Consider the following 17,470-nt stretch of genomic DNA (forward strand, 5'->3'; position numbering starts at 1 on the left):
GAAATTAAAATCACACTTTTTAATGACTCAACAAAAGCTCGACGCAAAAGACATGACAAAACGCAAATACTGCGGCCATGGCCTCTTGTAGATGCGGCTTGATTTGTTAAATTTTTCAAAGTTTTTAAGGGTGTTGCTATTAGTCTGGTGAAATACACTGCTGAGTGCGCACATTGTATCAATGAGTTTGAAAATGGAAGTTGAAAAAAATATGGTCAGACGTAAAGTAGGCTACAGTAAATTGTGGTTTTGTCTCTTTTTTTTCTACTGAAGTTATCCTTGCCACACCATTGTTACTGCATAGTTTGTGTCATATCATAAATAGTGAGGGCCTATCATAAATAGTGAGGTAAAGTATAACCTTTGTTGGAAACTTTTTTACTTGCAACATTATTTTTTTAATATAAATCAAGAATATTTTGAACAAGCAGGTTAGACATATGAGCAAAACATTAAAAATCGACTTTGTAATCTTGAAAATGTCCAATGCGTGCCATAAATGCTGCATCTAATTTTTCAACCACTGTTTTCATATTGGATGTGCTTTATTCAAATTTTCCTTTTAAGTATTTATGTCTTAGACTAGAGTTTCGTTCGTTTCCCAAACAAGATGCGTATGGCAGAGAGTAGCTGTATCACTTTTGTCTTTAGTGCTGGTAGATCTGAGGTCGATTCCATGTCGGGTCATACCGAAGACTTTAGAAATGGTACCGGTTGTGTTCTTTCTTGCATTACGCAGCGAGGATAAATCAGGTAATAATGTGATGACCTTCGAAGTATGATACAAATTTTAAAATGAGCCCTGTCGCTAAAAGACTTTAGCAGTTATACAGCGCCAATAAATCCACCATAACATTATTATTAAGAGCAAATTAGCTTTGCCTTAACAAAGCACTTAATGACATACGGTACCGTACTTCAAAGTGGACTAAAATTAGCTTGCTTGCTTTCCCGTTCTCTTACTCTCAAATCTTCACCCAAGATGCCTTAGCTTCCACAAAACACTGTTTTAAAAAAAGCCCGCTTCAACTACATGAAAAGCAGTGAGAAGTCTACAGGCCTATCAACCTGCAAAGCTTTGAGACGATTGCCAACAATTGGTTTTAAGAGAAAGTATATTTATACATTCATGCTGAGCTTTAAAATTGACGCATGCCTGTGAGAAAACAGGTCAATTGCAAAACTGAACCTTGTTTCTGACGAATTACTCTGAAGAATGGCATCTCAACTTTCTACAAAGCGGGTCCTGCTTTACGAAAGTTGTTTCTTCTGTAAACGAATCTGTTTTTAAGTTGCCGCTGCCAAAATTAAAGTAGACTTTATCTCAAATCATTCTTTGAAAAAACTTGCAGAAAGGTTGTGGTTTGTAATTGCAGAAAATACTACAAATACAAATTTGTAGTAATTAATAGCAGCCGACTAGCCTATAATTCTATCGTAATGATTCATTTTGGCATTTTTTTCAACATTTCACGTAGGCTACGCAGTATTGAAGGAAAATTTATGGTAAAGCATTTCACACACTGCCATGAGAAGGGAGCTAAGCGTAAGGGTGGTAAACAAATGCAACGCGAGGCTCAAAATCAGCCTTATCCGAAACTGCTTGCTGAGTTATTATGAGTTTAGAATCCAATTCTTGCAAACTAATAAAATGTTCCCAATGAAAACAAGGCGATGTCGACTTGTTCGGACTTCATCAGCGAGCAAACTAAAAAATAAACGACTTTGCACTACAAAAGGATTGCACTGTAAGTAACTTAGCCTATAACAGCAAAATAAAATAATTATTTTTCAGCAGGCTAATTCAGCAGGCTGATTTTAAGCAGCAAAGACATAACAATTTGCACGTTGTCTTCATACCAGGAGACCATCAATGGCAAACACACCACAAGTAATGAAATTCGACTGGTGGTGTCATTCACCGTCATAACAATTTGTGTGTTAGAAAAGACGCAAAAATGTGCCTGATGATTTAGTGACGTCAGTTCGAAGTTGATGCTGCTATCAAATACTAGCCTGGTGGGCAAAATTCACCAAAGCGATTTCGCTAAATGTTGTAACACTAAATCGTACACTTGTTTTCGAAAATACAAATACTACAGTGGTACATTTTCGTCAACTAATGATGTAGGCTACTGGAGACCATGGCGTTGATGGATTGTTTCTCAACCTGGAGTGGCATTTCCATAATGTTTGCATCATGCCTTGAAGCGCAAGCAACACAGCAGATGAGTAAAACAAGTTGTCACACGAATCAGTAAGATTAGCGACAGTTCGTTTTCGCTCACAGCGACGTAAGCAGGGGACCTTAATTCTATTGTAAGTTGGTAGGAGGGTTTTGTCAAGTATGGATCACGGGGACCCAAGTAACACATGTCAATTAAAACAAATTTTCGCATAAAGCGCATCGCTGTTGTTTAACAAAAAAGAAATGTAAGCGACACTAAGACAAGGACAGGAAAGTATATTTTATTAAAAGCTGCTTGAGTAACGCACCTTTGATATGTAGCTATGTTACATAAGTTAGTAATGAAAATAGAACGGTGTCTTTCAAAGACGCCTGGTCATAAATGATTGATTAAATATAAATGAAAGACCGACAAAATACAAGAAAAAAATGGAAAATTTGCGTGCATGTTGATAACACAGCAACAGTGAAAGTACTATAAACGAAACTATAGGCCTACTTTGCAAAAAGCGCTACAAAATCTGAAGGCGGAACACGATTCGTAATCGAGGTTTCAGGAGTTGAACATCCGGATGACTCCTCATTTTCAGGTGACTGCGGCCTCTGCACACTGTTATCAACTGGATCACTTTCAGGCTTAGTTTTCGCACAGAAAGCACTAACCAACGACAGCGATGATGCAAAGTCGTTATCATGAACTTTATGGTGTTTAACTTCAGGAGAGTTTTTTTGATTTGTGGTTTTATTTTGAAATCTTGCATCTTCGGGTTTTTCTTCCTGTGAATTAGCCAGCTCAAGTTTATGATTTTCAAATTTATTCAACTTGGCATTGTCTTGCCACGAGTTATTTGTTTTGGAAAAAGACTCTTTCTGGTGTTTTTTTAGCTGAAAGTTTTGATCTTTTGATATACGCTTAATGCTAGAAACTCTTTTTGGTCCTGCACTTGAAGTTGAGTCTGGATCCAGTGTCACTCTTTCGCTGGTTCGGCGATGTAAGCGGTTTTTATTGGAAGCGGTGTGTACTGCTTTACGAGGTGGAGATTGACTCCTTTCCTTGCGCAATCTATCCGATGCTGAATTATGTCGCTGGAAAGAACCTTTCGTACGTGTCGTCATCTCGTTGTCATTGTCTTTATTCTTAGCTGTACATTCATTCCGAGCAGAAAATCTGCATTAAAATATTGAAGTTGTAAAAATTGGAAAAATTAAACAAACTGCGTATTCCTAATACCTTTCTCAATGAACTATGCCATCATCATTATCTCTTAATTGCGATTTGAAATACTTTACGTTGCATAAATTTAGTACATCTTAAAATGTATCCCATGCACTAAACCTCAACAACAGTTTTTAAAAAATATTTATTAACCTGAAGTCGCTTAATTGCTTCCTTGCACCAACAGATTTGCTTCTTCCGTAAGGTCTGCTATTGACTGGAGATGCAGTAATCGAAGCACTGTCAAACCTCTGTGCAAGCTTCATAACACTGCTAGCCTTTAAGTCATCAGTCTTCTTATGTACATCCTCCTTCTCTTTTTTAAGTTCTGTCGTTTGGGAAGAAGATTTGCTGATATCGAATTTTTGATCAAAATCTTTTTCAAAAGATGATGCTAATCGTAATTGACGTATCTTTGTCTTTGTGGGAACTGTTGGGCTGGTTGGGTTACTACGTAGCGATATGGATGCACTTGCTTTCTTGTTAGAAAGAACTTTAGCGTCAGGTGGTTTACAGGAGAGATTGGGAGAGGCTTCTCTTCTTTGTCTGTTATATAACAATGAGTCACTGGAAGAGCTAGAGTGAACAATTTTGCTCTCTTTCGTTTTCACGTCTTTCCAGGTACTGTCACTTTGTCGAGTCATTTTATCAGTTTTTATGTTTTGACAATGAGTTCCGCGTTGTTTCAGCAGGTGCTCATTTTTGGGTGCAGAGCAGTCGGACAAGCGAGTATTGTTATTTTGCTTGTCAATAAGATTTCGCACAGTGCATGGAGTCGGACATCCTCCGAGTTGTAGGCTTTTGCCTTTTTTGTTGTGAGATCCAATTTCTTCAGAATATTCGCTCCACAGAAGCATTTTGGGTTGAAGAAAGTTTTTAAATTTCAGCTTTGCTGGATTTCGGGCATCGTGTTGCTTTGGGCAGTCAATGTCACCGCCATTGCAACTGGTAGAATTTAATGACACAACAGCAGCAGTGATTTGTTGACTGTCACTCGTTTTTGATGCAAGATTGCGGTGACTTGTTTTTCTCGGCTGCGATGTAGGAGATCCAAACGTACTATCACTTTCTTTAGTCAATGTTTTTTTATTCTCACGCGGTTTCACAGTCGTGAGAGTTTCGTTGACTTTGTCGTATTCGCGTGGGTGAAACAGTGGTGGACTTCGTTTCTGTGACAATTCCTTTTGATGAGTTGAAATATGAGCAAGCGACTGTTCAAGTGGGTTATACTTTTGCAAGGAAGGACTAACTCCACCATGATTCTTCACTTGGGACGTCATATTTTCACGGTGGTGCTCGATCATCTCTTTCACAAGACCAGTTTGTATAGTTTTAGCATCAGGACCAAGATTGAGCTGAGAGTGACGACGATCGCGGATTTCTTTTAATCTTTCAAAGTATTTTTGTCGTTCATTTAGGGAAGACAATGCTGACAAAGATTGTTTGATTTTAGGAGCAACTGGTTGTGTGCTGCTTGGCTTGGGGGAATCAACAAAGGCGCTATCATCGGTTTGCTGCTGATTTTTAGTTGAGGAAGAGATTGTATTATCGATTCCTGTATGACTACCGTCAACAGACGTGGTATGTAGAAAGGCTTGGTCGTCATTGCTTTTAGTGAGGTCTCCAGAAACACTGTTTTCTGTAGTCAATCCATCTTCAGTATTCTGTGGTTGAATTCTTTCCATCGACTTATCTACTACATTGCCAACGTTAGGTGGAGAGCCAGGTTGCTTCTGAAATTTGCTTGTTGATGTTGATAACTCATGGTGTTGCAAAGGAAGAACGTCATCGTCAGAGCTATCCGAAAACGAGGCGTAACGTTTGCGATTGGGCATAGGTATAAGCAAAGAAGGGTCAATGCTGGCAGTACGAGGTTCAGCGGCTTCTGCTTGGTCCCGCTTAAATCTTTCGAATACAGCTTCAACAATTTGTATGTCCCAGCTGACGCTTTCTCTTGAGTTATCGATATTAAAGCTCAAAAAATCTTCTGCAGTCTCAAAATCCTCCAAAGACATGTCCAGTCTACTTTTTTCAATTTTCTTTTCTATTGAAGATTGACCATTCTTATGCATTTCTTCATCCGTGATCGGTTCGCTTATTCTTCGTTGATGTCTTCTGCAAATGCACGATTAAATACCAATTAACATTTAATTTGGCAACGTCGCAGTATCAACATTTTTCTCAGTAAAAACATGCTTACACAAATGCAAAACGCTCAGCTCTGAAGCGGACTAATGTTGTCAATGTTGGTAAGTGTATATCCGCAATACCAGGCATGAGCAACTCAGCTTATTCTGTAAGCAACGTCACGTCATTACGTCGTGTTGAATAAGACTAACTATAGTTAGGAATTTCCCTTTTATACGATGAGCTTTTGAAGCTCTGGATGAGCTTTTGGAACTAGAATTAAAAAAAGTCGTCGCATACGTTTCTTCTCTGAAATGTATAAAGTAAGTTTTGTTGAAAAGAAGATGGTAATTTCATAAAAATAAAGTGATTTCATTGCATATATTTTACGCCTGAACTATCAAGCAACTCATTAGGTTGTATTTACACCACTTGAGTTGCAACAACAGCCCGTTTCAAACCAAAAGATTAGAATAACTAACCTGTAAATGACAGATTTCTTGTATTTGTCGCTCTTTTTCGCCTTTGTTTTTTTGTTTTTCTTTGAATTATTTTTTTCTTCTGCATGGAAAGCCTCATGGATGTCATCACCTTCCACCACTTCGCCTTCTTCCGTCACGTCACGGTCATCAATCGCGACCTGGTCTTCTTCACATTCCTTTTGCTTTTCCATCTCTTGATAAAGCTTAGACGACACTGGGTGGCTAATCCTCGGAAAGGAAAAACGTCCTTTTCCGGAGTTGACGGCGTTTGGTGTGTTTGGTACAGAATCAGAACTCACTTCGTCGCTCAGTTCGGTATCATGTTTTTTTCTAAACGCTGAAATATAATATCGTCGCAATGTTAAGACGGTAATAAGAATGCGATGATGACAACTCAAGATAACCTTAAGTGAGGATATGTTTTATATGGTTTAGAGATATTGTTACAGTCTCTTAACTAAAATTTAAGAAGGCTTGTAGCGTGCACTCAGTAACTTATCTGGAATGTATGTCATTGGTACGGTAGGCATTTCCGCTGTCATTGACTTCACAATATTTTTTTTACTTATTTAGAGATGACATCAAATTTGAAGAAAAAATTTTCTTTGCATGACAAAATTTCTTACATCGCATTTGTAAGCTTTTTCTGGAACCGGAATCGGAACGTCTTCGTATCGGTCCCTTTCCGCTTAAACCAAGGGATGAGGCCGACACTGTGGTGCCAAATCGTTTTAGGGAAGGACGTTTGAAATCATCTATCGCGGTGTTGCTGTAGCGAGGCTTTCTTTGGTGGTGCTCAACCCCATCGTCTATGAGGAAAGATGTTCTTTATTTTAAATTCAAGATACAGTATTTCTAATAACCATTACGTCACTACCAACTGTTGGCATGCTTATCTTTGTAAATACGTTGCAGGCCATACTACGATCACACCTATTAGGACAATGGCGGTGGTTTTAGAAGTCAAGTTACAGTTCGAAAGAGTTTAAGTCAGTTTTTAATTTTATCCCGTGAAACTGGTTTTAAAATCTGCAAATTTCTTTATGGGATCTAAGCATTTAAGTCTATAATATCATTACCACTAGGTAGCACCTAGCGTGTACAAGTGGAAATGGAAGAGGTTGTTTAGTTATTTCATGGCAAATATATCAGATTTAACCCGACCACTTTGAAGCATAGTCTATTTATTAAATCAGAAATGTAGTAAAATCATGTTACGCTAAATACACCAATAAATGAGTCATCAGATTTTTTATAGGGTACTGAAAATAAATGAATCATCAGAGTTCTTGTACTGAAAACATGCGCTTTTTTTGACTGAAAAATACGATGCACGCACAAGGCCGTTGAGAGGATAATTTGGGCCCGGTTCCAATGAGTTCCTGGGCCCCAAATTAAGACACTTCTCAGAAAAATGCACTATAGCCTACCTAACGAATACGAAGTGGTTTCTTCAAGCTACCAGGTGGTTATGGGCCTCTAAAACCATATCGGGCCCGGGTCTAAAGGTCCCTCCTGGACCCCCTGTCAGCGCTACTGTGCATGCATTAAAACTGTGACCAGTGTGCCCATTAGGCTATGTACCTCTCTCCCTGGAACAAGCTTATCATTTGGGCCAACGCCACTGGTATTTTACTCAACTATTATTTAATTCTAAAAGTCCAAAGGAACTAAAATACAAGCTGCGGTACGTACCCAATCCTACCGTAGACATGTTCATTATCGACTGCTGGGCGTGCAGGGGAATCGCTGCATGATGGTTTTTGATGATTAACCTTTTGATATTTTGTGTCCAAAGCTTTTTTTCTTCGAGAAACTTCGCGGTCAAGGTGTATTGTTTGGTAGCTCTTGAGCTGTGGTTATGGTGATTATGGAACGAGGGGCTGTCAAAGGGTGAGATCAAGAAACTCAACTGGTTTTCTTTGATGCTATCTATCAGGATCAAGTCCGAACACTAAAAATGAAACAAATGATAAACAATGGAGGAAAACTAATTACCCAACAGCGTAGCGTGCAGAAAAGGGACGTTCTTCAAAAACAGAATATTTGTTTTAAACTTGTATTTTTCAGTTCAGGTAAAATGAAATACTTTGCAAACACTAACTTTTCGTTTAATGTGTGGTTTGCTTAAAGACAGGTGTTGTTAAATTCACGGTGAAGGTTTCTTACTGCTTTTGGTTCTAAAATCAAAATTAACCATAGGCCTACATAACAGAAACTTAAAACATTCTGTTGCATGATTGGTACTGGAGGCCCTTGAATTGTATTATGCTGACAGCCTATGAGCCAGCCTACTCGAAATATTGAAAGTTTACATGTGCTTCATTCTGTCTGAAATAGGGAGAAGCCTGTGATGACAATTTAGAGATAGCAATATTTATGGACATGTTTTTATAAATACTTTTGTAAAAAATCTTGCACTTGTGGAAAGGTGAATGGAACTACTACCTACGTTGTATACTTGCAATAGACAAATCGAACTGGCATATAAAAACAACAAGAAGCCGTTTCGTTCTTACACAAAGAACAGCTATAGACATTTAACAAATCCGACGACATAGTACATAATATTATAACGTTCATAAGCATAAATTTTCTCATATTTTAGACAAAAAAATTTATTGAATATAGGCTAAATATGTCTATAATCTGTCATAAAAAAGAAATGCATCAACGGTATATTTGAATACAGGATTCATTGAAATTTGATAAACATTGAGATTTTTGGATTTGAATATCGTTTAACAATTTTAAAATAGCGTAGCATGAAAATATTGTGGAGGCCATTTCGGCATTGACAAGCAGTTGAAATGTTGCTGGCGGGCAGCGTATCACTAAGCGCGCCCTGTGTGACACATGCACACTTGCACAGGTTATTTTCGAAGAAATTCCGAACAAAAGCCAATTTCAGTTATTTCGTGCAATTCATTTGCAAATTAAGCAAAATTTCAATTTGTTTACTGAAAGCAAAGGAGTTTCGTCTTTCGATGGAGGTTGTGGCATGACTGAAACTATTTTTCCAAGTCACGGTAGCTTGAACTCTGGGTTTGTCAAATTTAAAATCATTCAAATGCCAAACTGCTGTTTCAGCAAGACCAGTGAACAACTCCAACTGGCATTGATTTAACGTCTTCCCACGCAAAAGTGATCAAATAAAGCGATTAATTTGTAAACCAAACAAAACTATCACTTGACAGCAGCACAGGTGGTTGACCAAGAGGAACTAACCTTGAGTTCATTTTGCGACTTAGACAGGACAAAAGAGTTTTACTACCCTCCAGTCTGCGAAAGTTGCCTTTTAGGATGATTTTAACATAGCTAGACGTTAAACGATGCAATAATGATCACTTTTGTGGCTGGTATAGCGATGTTATCAGTTTAAGTGTAGGACGCAGGTTCGGACGATATTAAACGATGGATTGAAAGGAATTTATGACACAGACCTGCCTCATTATCAAACGATGGTGATTCAGCCGTTTTTACGCTGAGACAATTTTCAATAATCTGAGAAAATATGTAAAATACTATTTAATGATAGACTGCAATAACCATGAGCCTTTGGATTTCGTACAAGCTTTTAATGATTACAGTAGCCATGTATGTCTGCAATGTTCGATTTTTGCAATACCTTGCACTTACCATGATTGTGATTTTGCAAACCAGAAAGCCATCTTCTCTGCGCTTGGTGACTAAGATCATTTTATCGAAGAGAAAAACCAATCTCTCGTTCTTAGCTCCTTGTAATTTGAGATCACCTTCCATGACTATATCCCCATAGGTTGTTAAGTCATCGCCCTGTCAAGCAAGCAAATAAACATTCTTTTCACTTGAACAAAGACGTAATCTCAGATTTGCCTGACACCAATGGTGGAAGATGTTAACTACAGAAGTCATAGAATCGCTTTAAAAATTGTATCCCCATGCTTAAATTGTTTTTAGAAATTTATAATAAGGATAGTACAGTAGGCTACATTAGGTCATCGACATGTCTGCTCAGTGGTGCTAACCCCATAATCTGCCTTGGAAAAATTTTGGTCTCAGATAAACCTCATCGATCAAGAATCTAAAGTTTTAGAGTGAATACACGAAACTTGGTGCCCACTTGTTTCTTTCATTAGAATATTCAACCAACATTATTTTGCACTGCAAGTCAACGATTTATTTATTTGACAGGCCCCAAGTAAAAAATTAATAATGACAGTTCTATAACATCAACATAATCAAATTGTCTTTTCTAGAAATAAATTTTGAAAACGTTTGTTTATAAAATAATGTCACTTTACGTTCAGTAAATTAAAGTAAAAAAAATAATCAAGCTGTGTCAATCGAAAACACTATTTTGATAGTCCAGTTAATATGTATGAAGATTCACACACCTGCCAGTTTGTCAGTAAGCTTTGAATTTCCTGAAATGAAACAAGACAACTGTGAGAATGAATCAGAAACTAACCCCAAACTAACTAAGCCCTTAACATGCGTTATTCTACTAGCAAATTAATGCCTTTTTACGTTAATTCAAACATTTTAAGCGTTGAATCAATGTAAAAAGAATTAATTTGCTGAGCAAAAGATTTATCTAGCTGATTTAGTCATAGCATATAAACAACAATAGCGTGCAAAAATAAGGGGCAATAATTCAATGGAACATCTGCCTACGCAGACATAAAAAGCCCATTCTCCTAGTTTGTTATTGATATTTTAGGCCAGGTAGCAAACTCTGTATTTTTTATATTTCTTCACTTTCGCAGATGTTGAACGAACGTACCTAGGATGTACCAAAGTGTGTTCAAAGTCTAGACAACGTTGAGATATTTTCTAATTTTTAATCGAAAGACTTTGGTTGTTAACTTGTTTGCAAACAGTTGCAATGGTTGCAAAGTGGTTTGTCAACAAACGAATCTGTTATTAATTAATTAGGTAACCGTGCATAAATCAATACAAAAATTACGTATGGTTTATGTTATACCAGTGGTTCTTAACCAGGAGTGCACGCTCCCCTAGAAAGGCGTCATCCATTTTCAATGGGGAGGGGGCGAGCTTTAGAATGATATTTAATCTTTTTACATGATTTCAATGTCCTGTACTATTTTGGCCATGTATAGGCTACTGTATATTTTTGGAAATAGAAATCGCTGCCAGGGATATGTGTTGCATACAGACGGAGCTTTTGATGTGCTTGCTCTGCAATCTGACTTTGTTACAATTTACAAATAAAATCAATTAAATGCTAATAGGCCTACTCATTGCATCTTATCACGAAGCCTTAGAATCCAAAACTTGTCTTCCAGTGAAGCAAAAGACTGAAAAGAGTGCCCAGTGAACTTAATTATCAGCCAACTTTACAAAAGCTTGGGCTTTATAAAAGCCGGAGATATTTGCAGTCGTCTTTTCAATCTTTTGTGTAAGGATGTGCAATTTAATCGTAGAACCTGGCTTTTCTATACGAATGTTTGACGGTTGTCAAAAGAAATACGGTATGCTTAAAACAACATGATGATTGAAACTTCTATATTCAAACTTTACTTATGGAAGAGACGAGTTGAACAAGGAGATCCATTGAGCTTCAACAACTTGGATACTGCACTTGCAGATGGTAACTTTGAATTTGAATGGGCGAATCAAGCAACAGCTGATATAAATACCTCGGAAGCAACAATCATGAAGTAATTTTCAGATGTGGATAAAAACCTGAAAATCTATCAAAAATATTTATTTGGAAGCACACGAATATATTTGCCTTGTAGTTCCTCACAGTCAAGTAAGTTTCAAACTAGAACTCAAAATTATCTTTCTATTTATCCACTTGTCTCAAATCAAGACATTCAGATACTAATAGTGCTCAGATCCATACATCTTTGTGAAGCTACATTTCTTGCTGCAGTTGCTGTCAAGTCAAGACCAAGAACAGCCTGAGAGTTAAAGATTTAGGCCTAAGCTACGTTACGCAATTTCTAGTGTTAACCCTCGCATTGAAAATTTAGTTGCTTGAAACCAACTTCAAGTATCTCACTACTATGCTACATAGCCTACCATGATGAACAAAAAGAAAATTAGTTTTGGCTATACACTTGTTTAAAATTGAGGGGGGGGGGGGGGGCAAAAAGCATGTGATCATTGCTAAAGGGAGGCGTGTCAGAAAAAAGGTTGAGAACCACTGTATTACACTTACCAGTGCAATGTTGGTAACAGTTTTGCGATTGTAGATTAAAAATCATAAAACGTTTTCGAAGTTATAAACTTAATAGAAAAACTGTTTACCATTTAGTGTATGTACTAAATGGCAATAAACTTGAATAGTTGAACGTACATTAACTAGAAAGCATATTGAGGTTAAAACACAAAAATGTATTTGCTTATTGAACCCTGAATGCAAACATACCGTTAAACTGCTTTGAAGACAAAAATTTTGGATATTTTGGGAGTAAAATCAATAAAACCGCCAGCCCATGTACTTTCACAAGTAATGGGTTTCTTGTATTGAAAAATGGTGATTGAAAATGCAAATGCTCTTTTACACTGCTGTGACAAAATTCCGCTTTAATAAGTAAATATTTAGTAACCACCAAAAGTATTTACGAAATGGCCGGAGAGGAAAGGAAAACTCCTTCTAGAAATTTAAGTCCAAACTTGGGCTTTTTGCTTATAGTTGCGTTAAAATTCCAGCCTGTGGATTTGAATAGGCACAAATCTATAGGCTAGTTACCATACAGCTAAAAATTACTTTGTGTATTACCTGCACATGCACAGCGTCTTCGTGCCTACGCTTCATTTCATTGATGTGTTGAGCAATGTGTGTCATGGTGTGAAGTGCTTGCTCTATTATCCAATAATTTTCGATGTCTTCATCGCAGTTTTTGACCAGTTCCTGTTTTGCAAATGAGGTTTAAGTTTATCATGTAACCTAGACAGTTAAATAATCCATTTAAATTGTCGCAGTACTTTGCAATGTACATAACCTTTTATTGAGATTTCTGCCAAACATAAAGTAGTAAAAACTGTCACAGCGGAGTTACACAAATACATTTTTTATGGGAAACTTTGTTTGATACGTCGTTAAAATAAAGCAGTCACGCCATGTCAATTTGAACATTGATCTAACCTGCATAATCAAATGGTATTTCAAGATCCTTTGAACAGGCTTCAAGAGGTACGATCCTAGCGGCAAGTTATGTCTCAACACTTCTTGCTGACTCTGCATGTCGATACAAAATAATTGTGATAATTGCTTGTTTTTACGGTAGATTAATCTGACTCAAACATTGCACGTTGCAAACTAGAATTGTCAATCAAGGCCATTTCAACTTCCACGAAAGAAATGTGGCCTAAACAATTTATATAAATCGATCTGTTGTGATAGGATAATGTAAAGTCATGGTAAAAGTAATAACACAGCAACTGTTAGCGACAAAATGTAAAATTAGCGTGTCAAGCGTGGGCTATACTTTCACATTATAGACCTACTTAATTGCACGAATGTGCGTAGCTTCCACATTGCAAAAGTATTTTTGCCAAATAGTGTGGCTGTGTAGTGTGTAGTATGCAAATTTTGTTGTCAAAACCAACATTTGCAACAAGTCAAAATAAGAGCTGTCAAAAGTGATCAATCTTGAGTGTAGTGTTTCAAAATCAAGGCGGCATTACACATAATCTTACAAAATGTCATTTTAGAGTTGTTTAAAATTTTTTTTTTTTTTGAACGAAATAAAACGTTGTGCTTGCATTTAAAAAAATGGCTTGAAACGAAACGAAATTCTTAACTCAGAACTTTATTCAAAACGAAACAAAACGCAAAAGAATTTTGGGCCGAAACAAAACTCATGAATGTTCGTCAGTCTAGAACAGGGGTCACCAAACTTTTTTCTCTGAGGGCCGGATTGCTGCGAGATTAACAGCTGCGGGCCGGATGCAAATTGCCAAAAGATATACAACTATTTAGAATCCATTGACTTGAATTGAGCACAATAAATAACAAAGTCAGCGGTGGAATAGCTAAGTTGTGATGAAAATCGAAAAGTTGCTGGAAAAGTTATCCCCTGCTCACCTGCTGTGATACACTACAGGGCATCGTGCTCTTGAAAAAACATTACATCTTTCCAAATTTGGCCTAGGCTGTTCCCATTTGTGGTGGCCTAATGATAAACAGCAACGTCAGTCCAATACAAAAAGTTTGGTAACTTTTTTCCTTAACAGTTGTAGTGCAGCTGTTATTTCCGCAGCACGTGGCGGCCGGATGAAATCAGTTCGCGGGCCGGTTTCGGCCGCGGGCCGTAGTTTGGTGACCCCTGGTCTAGAATCTAGATATTTGGCAGATTTTTAAAGAACCTGGTTTATCACTGCGCATCGTTATTGCTAATAGATGTTTTTATTCAAAAATTATCGTATGTTTGGTTTTTGTTTCGAATGCATAACAAACCAAAATTGCAAACTGAGCGAATTTTTCTTCACTGAGAAACTTATTTCTTCATTGAGCAGCAACTTTTAACGAAACGATGCAAACGAATTATACGTCGAAACGAAACAAAATATTTAGGAAATTTAGTTTCAAATATTTTTGTTGCAAACAGATCTAAAACCTATCGTTAAAAGGGCTTTGTATCTTCTTTGTCGAGCTCTTACCTTAAAAAAATCGGCCAGAATCGGATTTTTCATCCAGCGAGTCAAGATACCAATGGCAATGGGATAATTAGTGCAGTATTCCGTGTACACGTTGAAGGAGACATCCTGTAGGAGTGGATGAGATATTTACCAAAACAACTTACAACATGGTAATTGCGACACGCAAAATTTCGTTTAAACTTTTTATATGCAAATCTAAAGTTTTGTACGTTGATTCTATAGTAAGATGCATAAAAATTGTGAGATTGCTTTAGTGGCTCATCACGATCAAATAGTTCGCACTATTTACAGAGAACAGCAAATAGCTTACTTTGGAAACAAAATGCTCTGCAATCAACACAGGATCGCTTTCGCAGTTCTCCAGGAAACTTAAAAACTTTCTGCAAACAAATGTAGCATTTCAATAATGTAGCAGTCTAAAAAAACGTAAAAACTCTTTAAAATACGACAAAACTTAAGCATTAGAGACTATATCTGTTATGTTACGATTTGTGTATAGCCTAGATGTGTTTTACTTTAAAAGATAAGCGTACTCTACGCCACGTTTTATAAGAAGTATTCAATTACACACTTCGTTATGAAAATTGCATTTTAACCATTGATAGATCTTTTTGATATTGTACTTTGACGTTTGTCACGTGGAAACTGTAAAAAATTATTCTCCCAAAACGATCTTTTGATTTTTCGATGTCGTAAATTGTAAATAATGTTTATGGGTACTTTTTAAAGTATATATGTTAAAAAAAAAACATTTTACCTGTTGAAGGCGTAGATGTCTTTTATGTTGAGGAACAACTTCTCGACGTCTGATAAAGTGACGGGCAAAGATGCGTTCCTCATTGGAATAATATAACCCTAAAGATATGAATCAGATGATTAAATTAAACTGGATGAATAGCTCAAAGAAAAAACAAGTTTTCCAAATCCCATGATACAGCAAATACATCAATATTTTTTTACATTGATTTAACATATAGACGCTAAATCAATGTAAAGCAAAAGTTGATTAGCTGACTGGAGTTCTTAAAAATCAATCCGCTCCTCTCGTAATTGAAAAGATGTGATTTCACAATAATCTTAAAAAGAAACTGATGTTGAAGAAGAAAAAACGTAGCAATGGTTATGGTTGCAACCACTAGAGTAACTTTAAAATCAATGTCACCAAGATCTTGTCATATTTACAAAGAAACTTTTCACTGCAAGTAACCTTTGCTCAACCATCAGGTGTTTCAACTTTCGATTTAAAATACCTGCAGTAGATTAAGTACAACATCTGATTAATGAAGTATTTTATCGTTTAATTATTTTACGTCATCACCAATTTAACGAACAAGTATGTGTACCTAGGCTAATCCTAATAACTTTCTGTAGTTAATCTATAATTATAATAACCTCATACACGAACGCCAGACTTTGCCTTGGAATTTGAATAAACTTTAGCAAAGTGGCCCTTTGTTTAGTGGAAACAACGAACTCAGCTGTGAGGTTAAAAACAAGGTGAGGCAAACTTAAGTAATGAGGACAGTAATTGGTAGTTTTTACAGGTTTCACAGATATGTGCTTTTTCATTGTGTCCAACCAGATCATACTAACGTTCTTGAAATCACAATTATTAACGTTTTCAAACGTTGTAAAAATAGACCAACACACAGAAAACCGCTTATCGCTAAACAGGTTCAAGCTTACCACTCACCGCAAGAATGTCTTCTAAAGCTCTAACATACATTCGTTCAGTTTCTAAAAGCTCAAGAATGATTCTATCCACGTATGTTAGTTGCGGATTAGCCACCATGGCCATGGTAGCAATAGGAGATAAGTGATCGACTTCACTTAATTTTTTGTTGATATCCTTCACAGATACTCCGATACGTTGTTTCGATAGTTTCGGTGGATTTATATTTTTTTCTTCAATGTTTGAACTGTTGTTGAAATGCTTTTCGCTTGCGGAAGTAAAGTTTTCACTGTCAACAAATCCCTCCTCCTCTTCTTCTTCTTCTCTCACTGATTCGACAACTTTGTTGAGCACAGTACGATCAGCGACTTCACTGTCGCTCAATTCAGAGATCAACTCGAACTCTGTCCCTGACCTATAGGACTTCATCTCATGATGGGTATCCGCCGAACTCGAACTGCTGAAGTAATCACTTCCTCGAGAAGTCCGCGATGACGCAATAGAGCTCATGCTCGTTGGTCTACCGCTGGTGGGAAGAGAACCCGGTGATCCTGGACTCATATTTTCAAAGGAAGTGATTTCACACGAAGTGTGGTTTTCTTTAATAGGAAGACCGTCCTTAGCTGCTTTTGGAGGAGAAGCGGAGTCTGGGGAGCCAGCCACTTTATTGGGATGCACAGAATTCAAGTGAACAGGAACACTGCTTTGTGAGCCTTGGTTTACGGCAGAATCGTCAGCCAAAAGAAGGTGCATGTCATAGCTTTTTGGTCCTTTGTGCAAATTAACAGAGCGGCTTTGCGTTGCTAGTGGTGGCTTGAACTGTTTATGCTTCAGTTCTGAGTCACTTCGAATTCTTCGTCGCATATTTTATTTGTTAGGCCCAACAGGCTTTGCATACTTCAACGATTTCTACTACCCTAATCTCAAAGATCTGAAAAACATTGCTGAAGTCAGCGCGCTTTCAGGTAAACGTTTTCACTGACATCACAAAATCACTCTAAAACTACATTCAGTCAGTTAAACCAAAAGTATGAAGTCATTAAACTAAGGTAAACATTGACATAATGATGTGGAAATAATTGCTCAGTGAACGATTCTTAAAGTGAGCTAACACATATCATAAAATAAAAACTGCAGCAGAATTGTGTACAGTAGCCTACACCACACTC

At 37.1% G+C, this 17,470-nt stretch overlaps 1 protein-coding gene across 1 annotated transcript; it reads right to left on the minus strand.

Moving 5' to 3' along the window:
• Positions 1–1,103: 1,103 nt before the first annotated feature.
• LOC145784484 (uncharacterized) lies at positions 1,104–17,207 on the minus strand. The gene is made up of 13 exons (XM_082596310.1): positions 16,323–17,207; positions 15,387–15,484; positions 14,940–15,009; positions 14,630–14,734; positions 13,113–13,205; positions 12,747–12,878; positions 10,390–10,419; positions 9,653–9,808; positions 7,709–7,967; positions 6,640–6,822; positions 6,014–6,350; positions 3,558–5,519; positions 1,104–3,356 (listed from the first exon to the last, which is right to left on the minus strand). Exons 1-13 carry the CDS (start codon positions 17,163–17,165, stop codon positions 2,684–2,686), a joined length of 4,941 nt encoding a protein of 1,646 aa, XP_082452436.1. The 5' UTR covers positions 17,166–17,207; the 3' UTR covers positions 1,104–2,683.
• Positions 17,208–17,470: the final 263 nt, after the last annotated feature.

The sequence above is a fragment of the Aplidium turbinatum genome, chromosome 15 (assembly GCF_918807975.1).
Source record: "Aplidium turbinatum chromosome 15, kaAplTurb1.1, whole genome shotgun sequence".
Taxonomy (NCBI): Eukaryota; Metazoa; Chordata; class Ascidiacea; order Aplousobranchia; family Polyclinidae; genus Aplidium; species Aplidium turbinatum.

Excerpts from the sequence above, each read along its gene's own strand:
- LOC145784484 (XM_082596310.1), bottom strand. The coding sequence starts at position 17,165 with ATGCGACGAAGAATTCGAAGTGACTCAGAACTGAAGCATAAACAGTTC. Across the intron at positions 15,010-15,386 it reads GACATCTACGCCTTCAACAG|AAAGTTTTTAAGTTTCCTGG; the intron begins GTAAAATGTTTT and ends ATTTGTTTGCAG. Across the intron at positions 7,968-9,652 it reads TTTGCAAAATCACAATCATG|TGTTCGGACTTGATCCTGAT; the intron begins GTAAGTGCAAGG and ends TTTCATTTTTAG.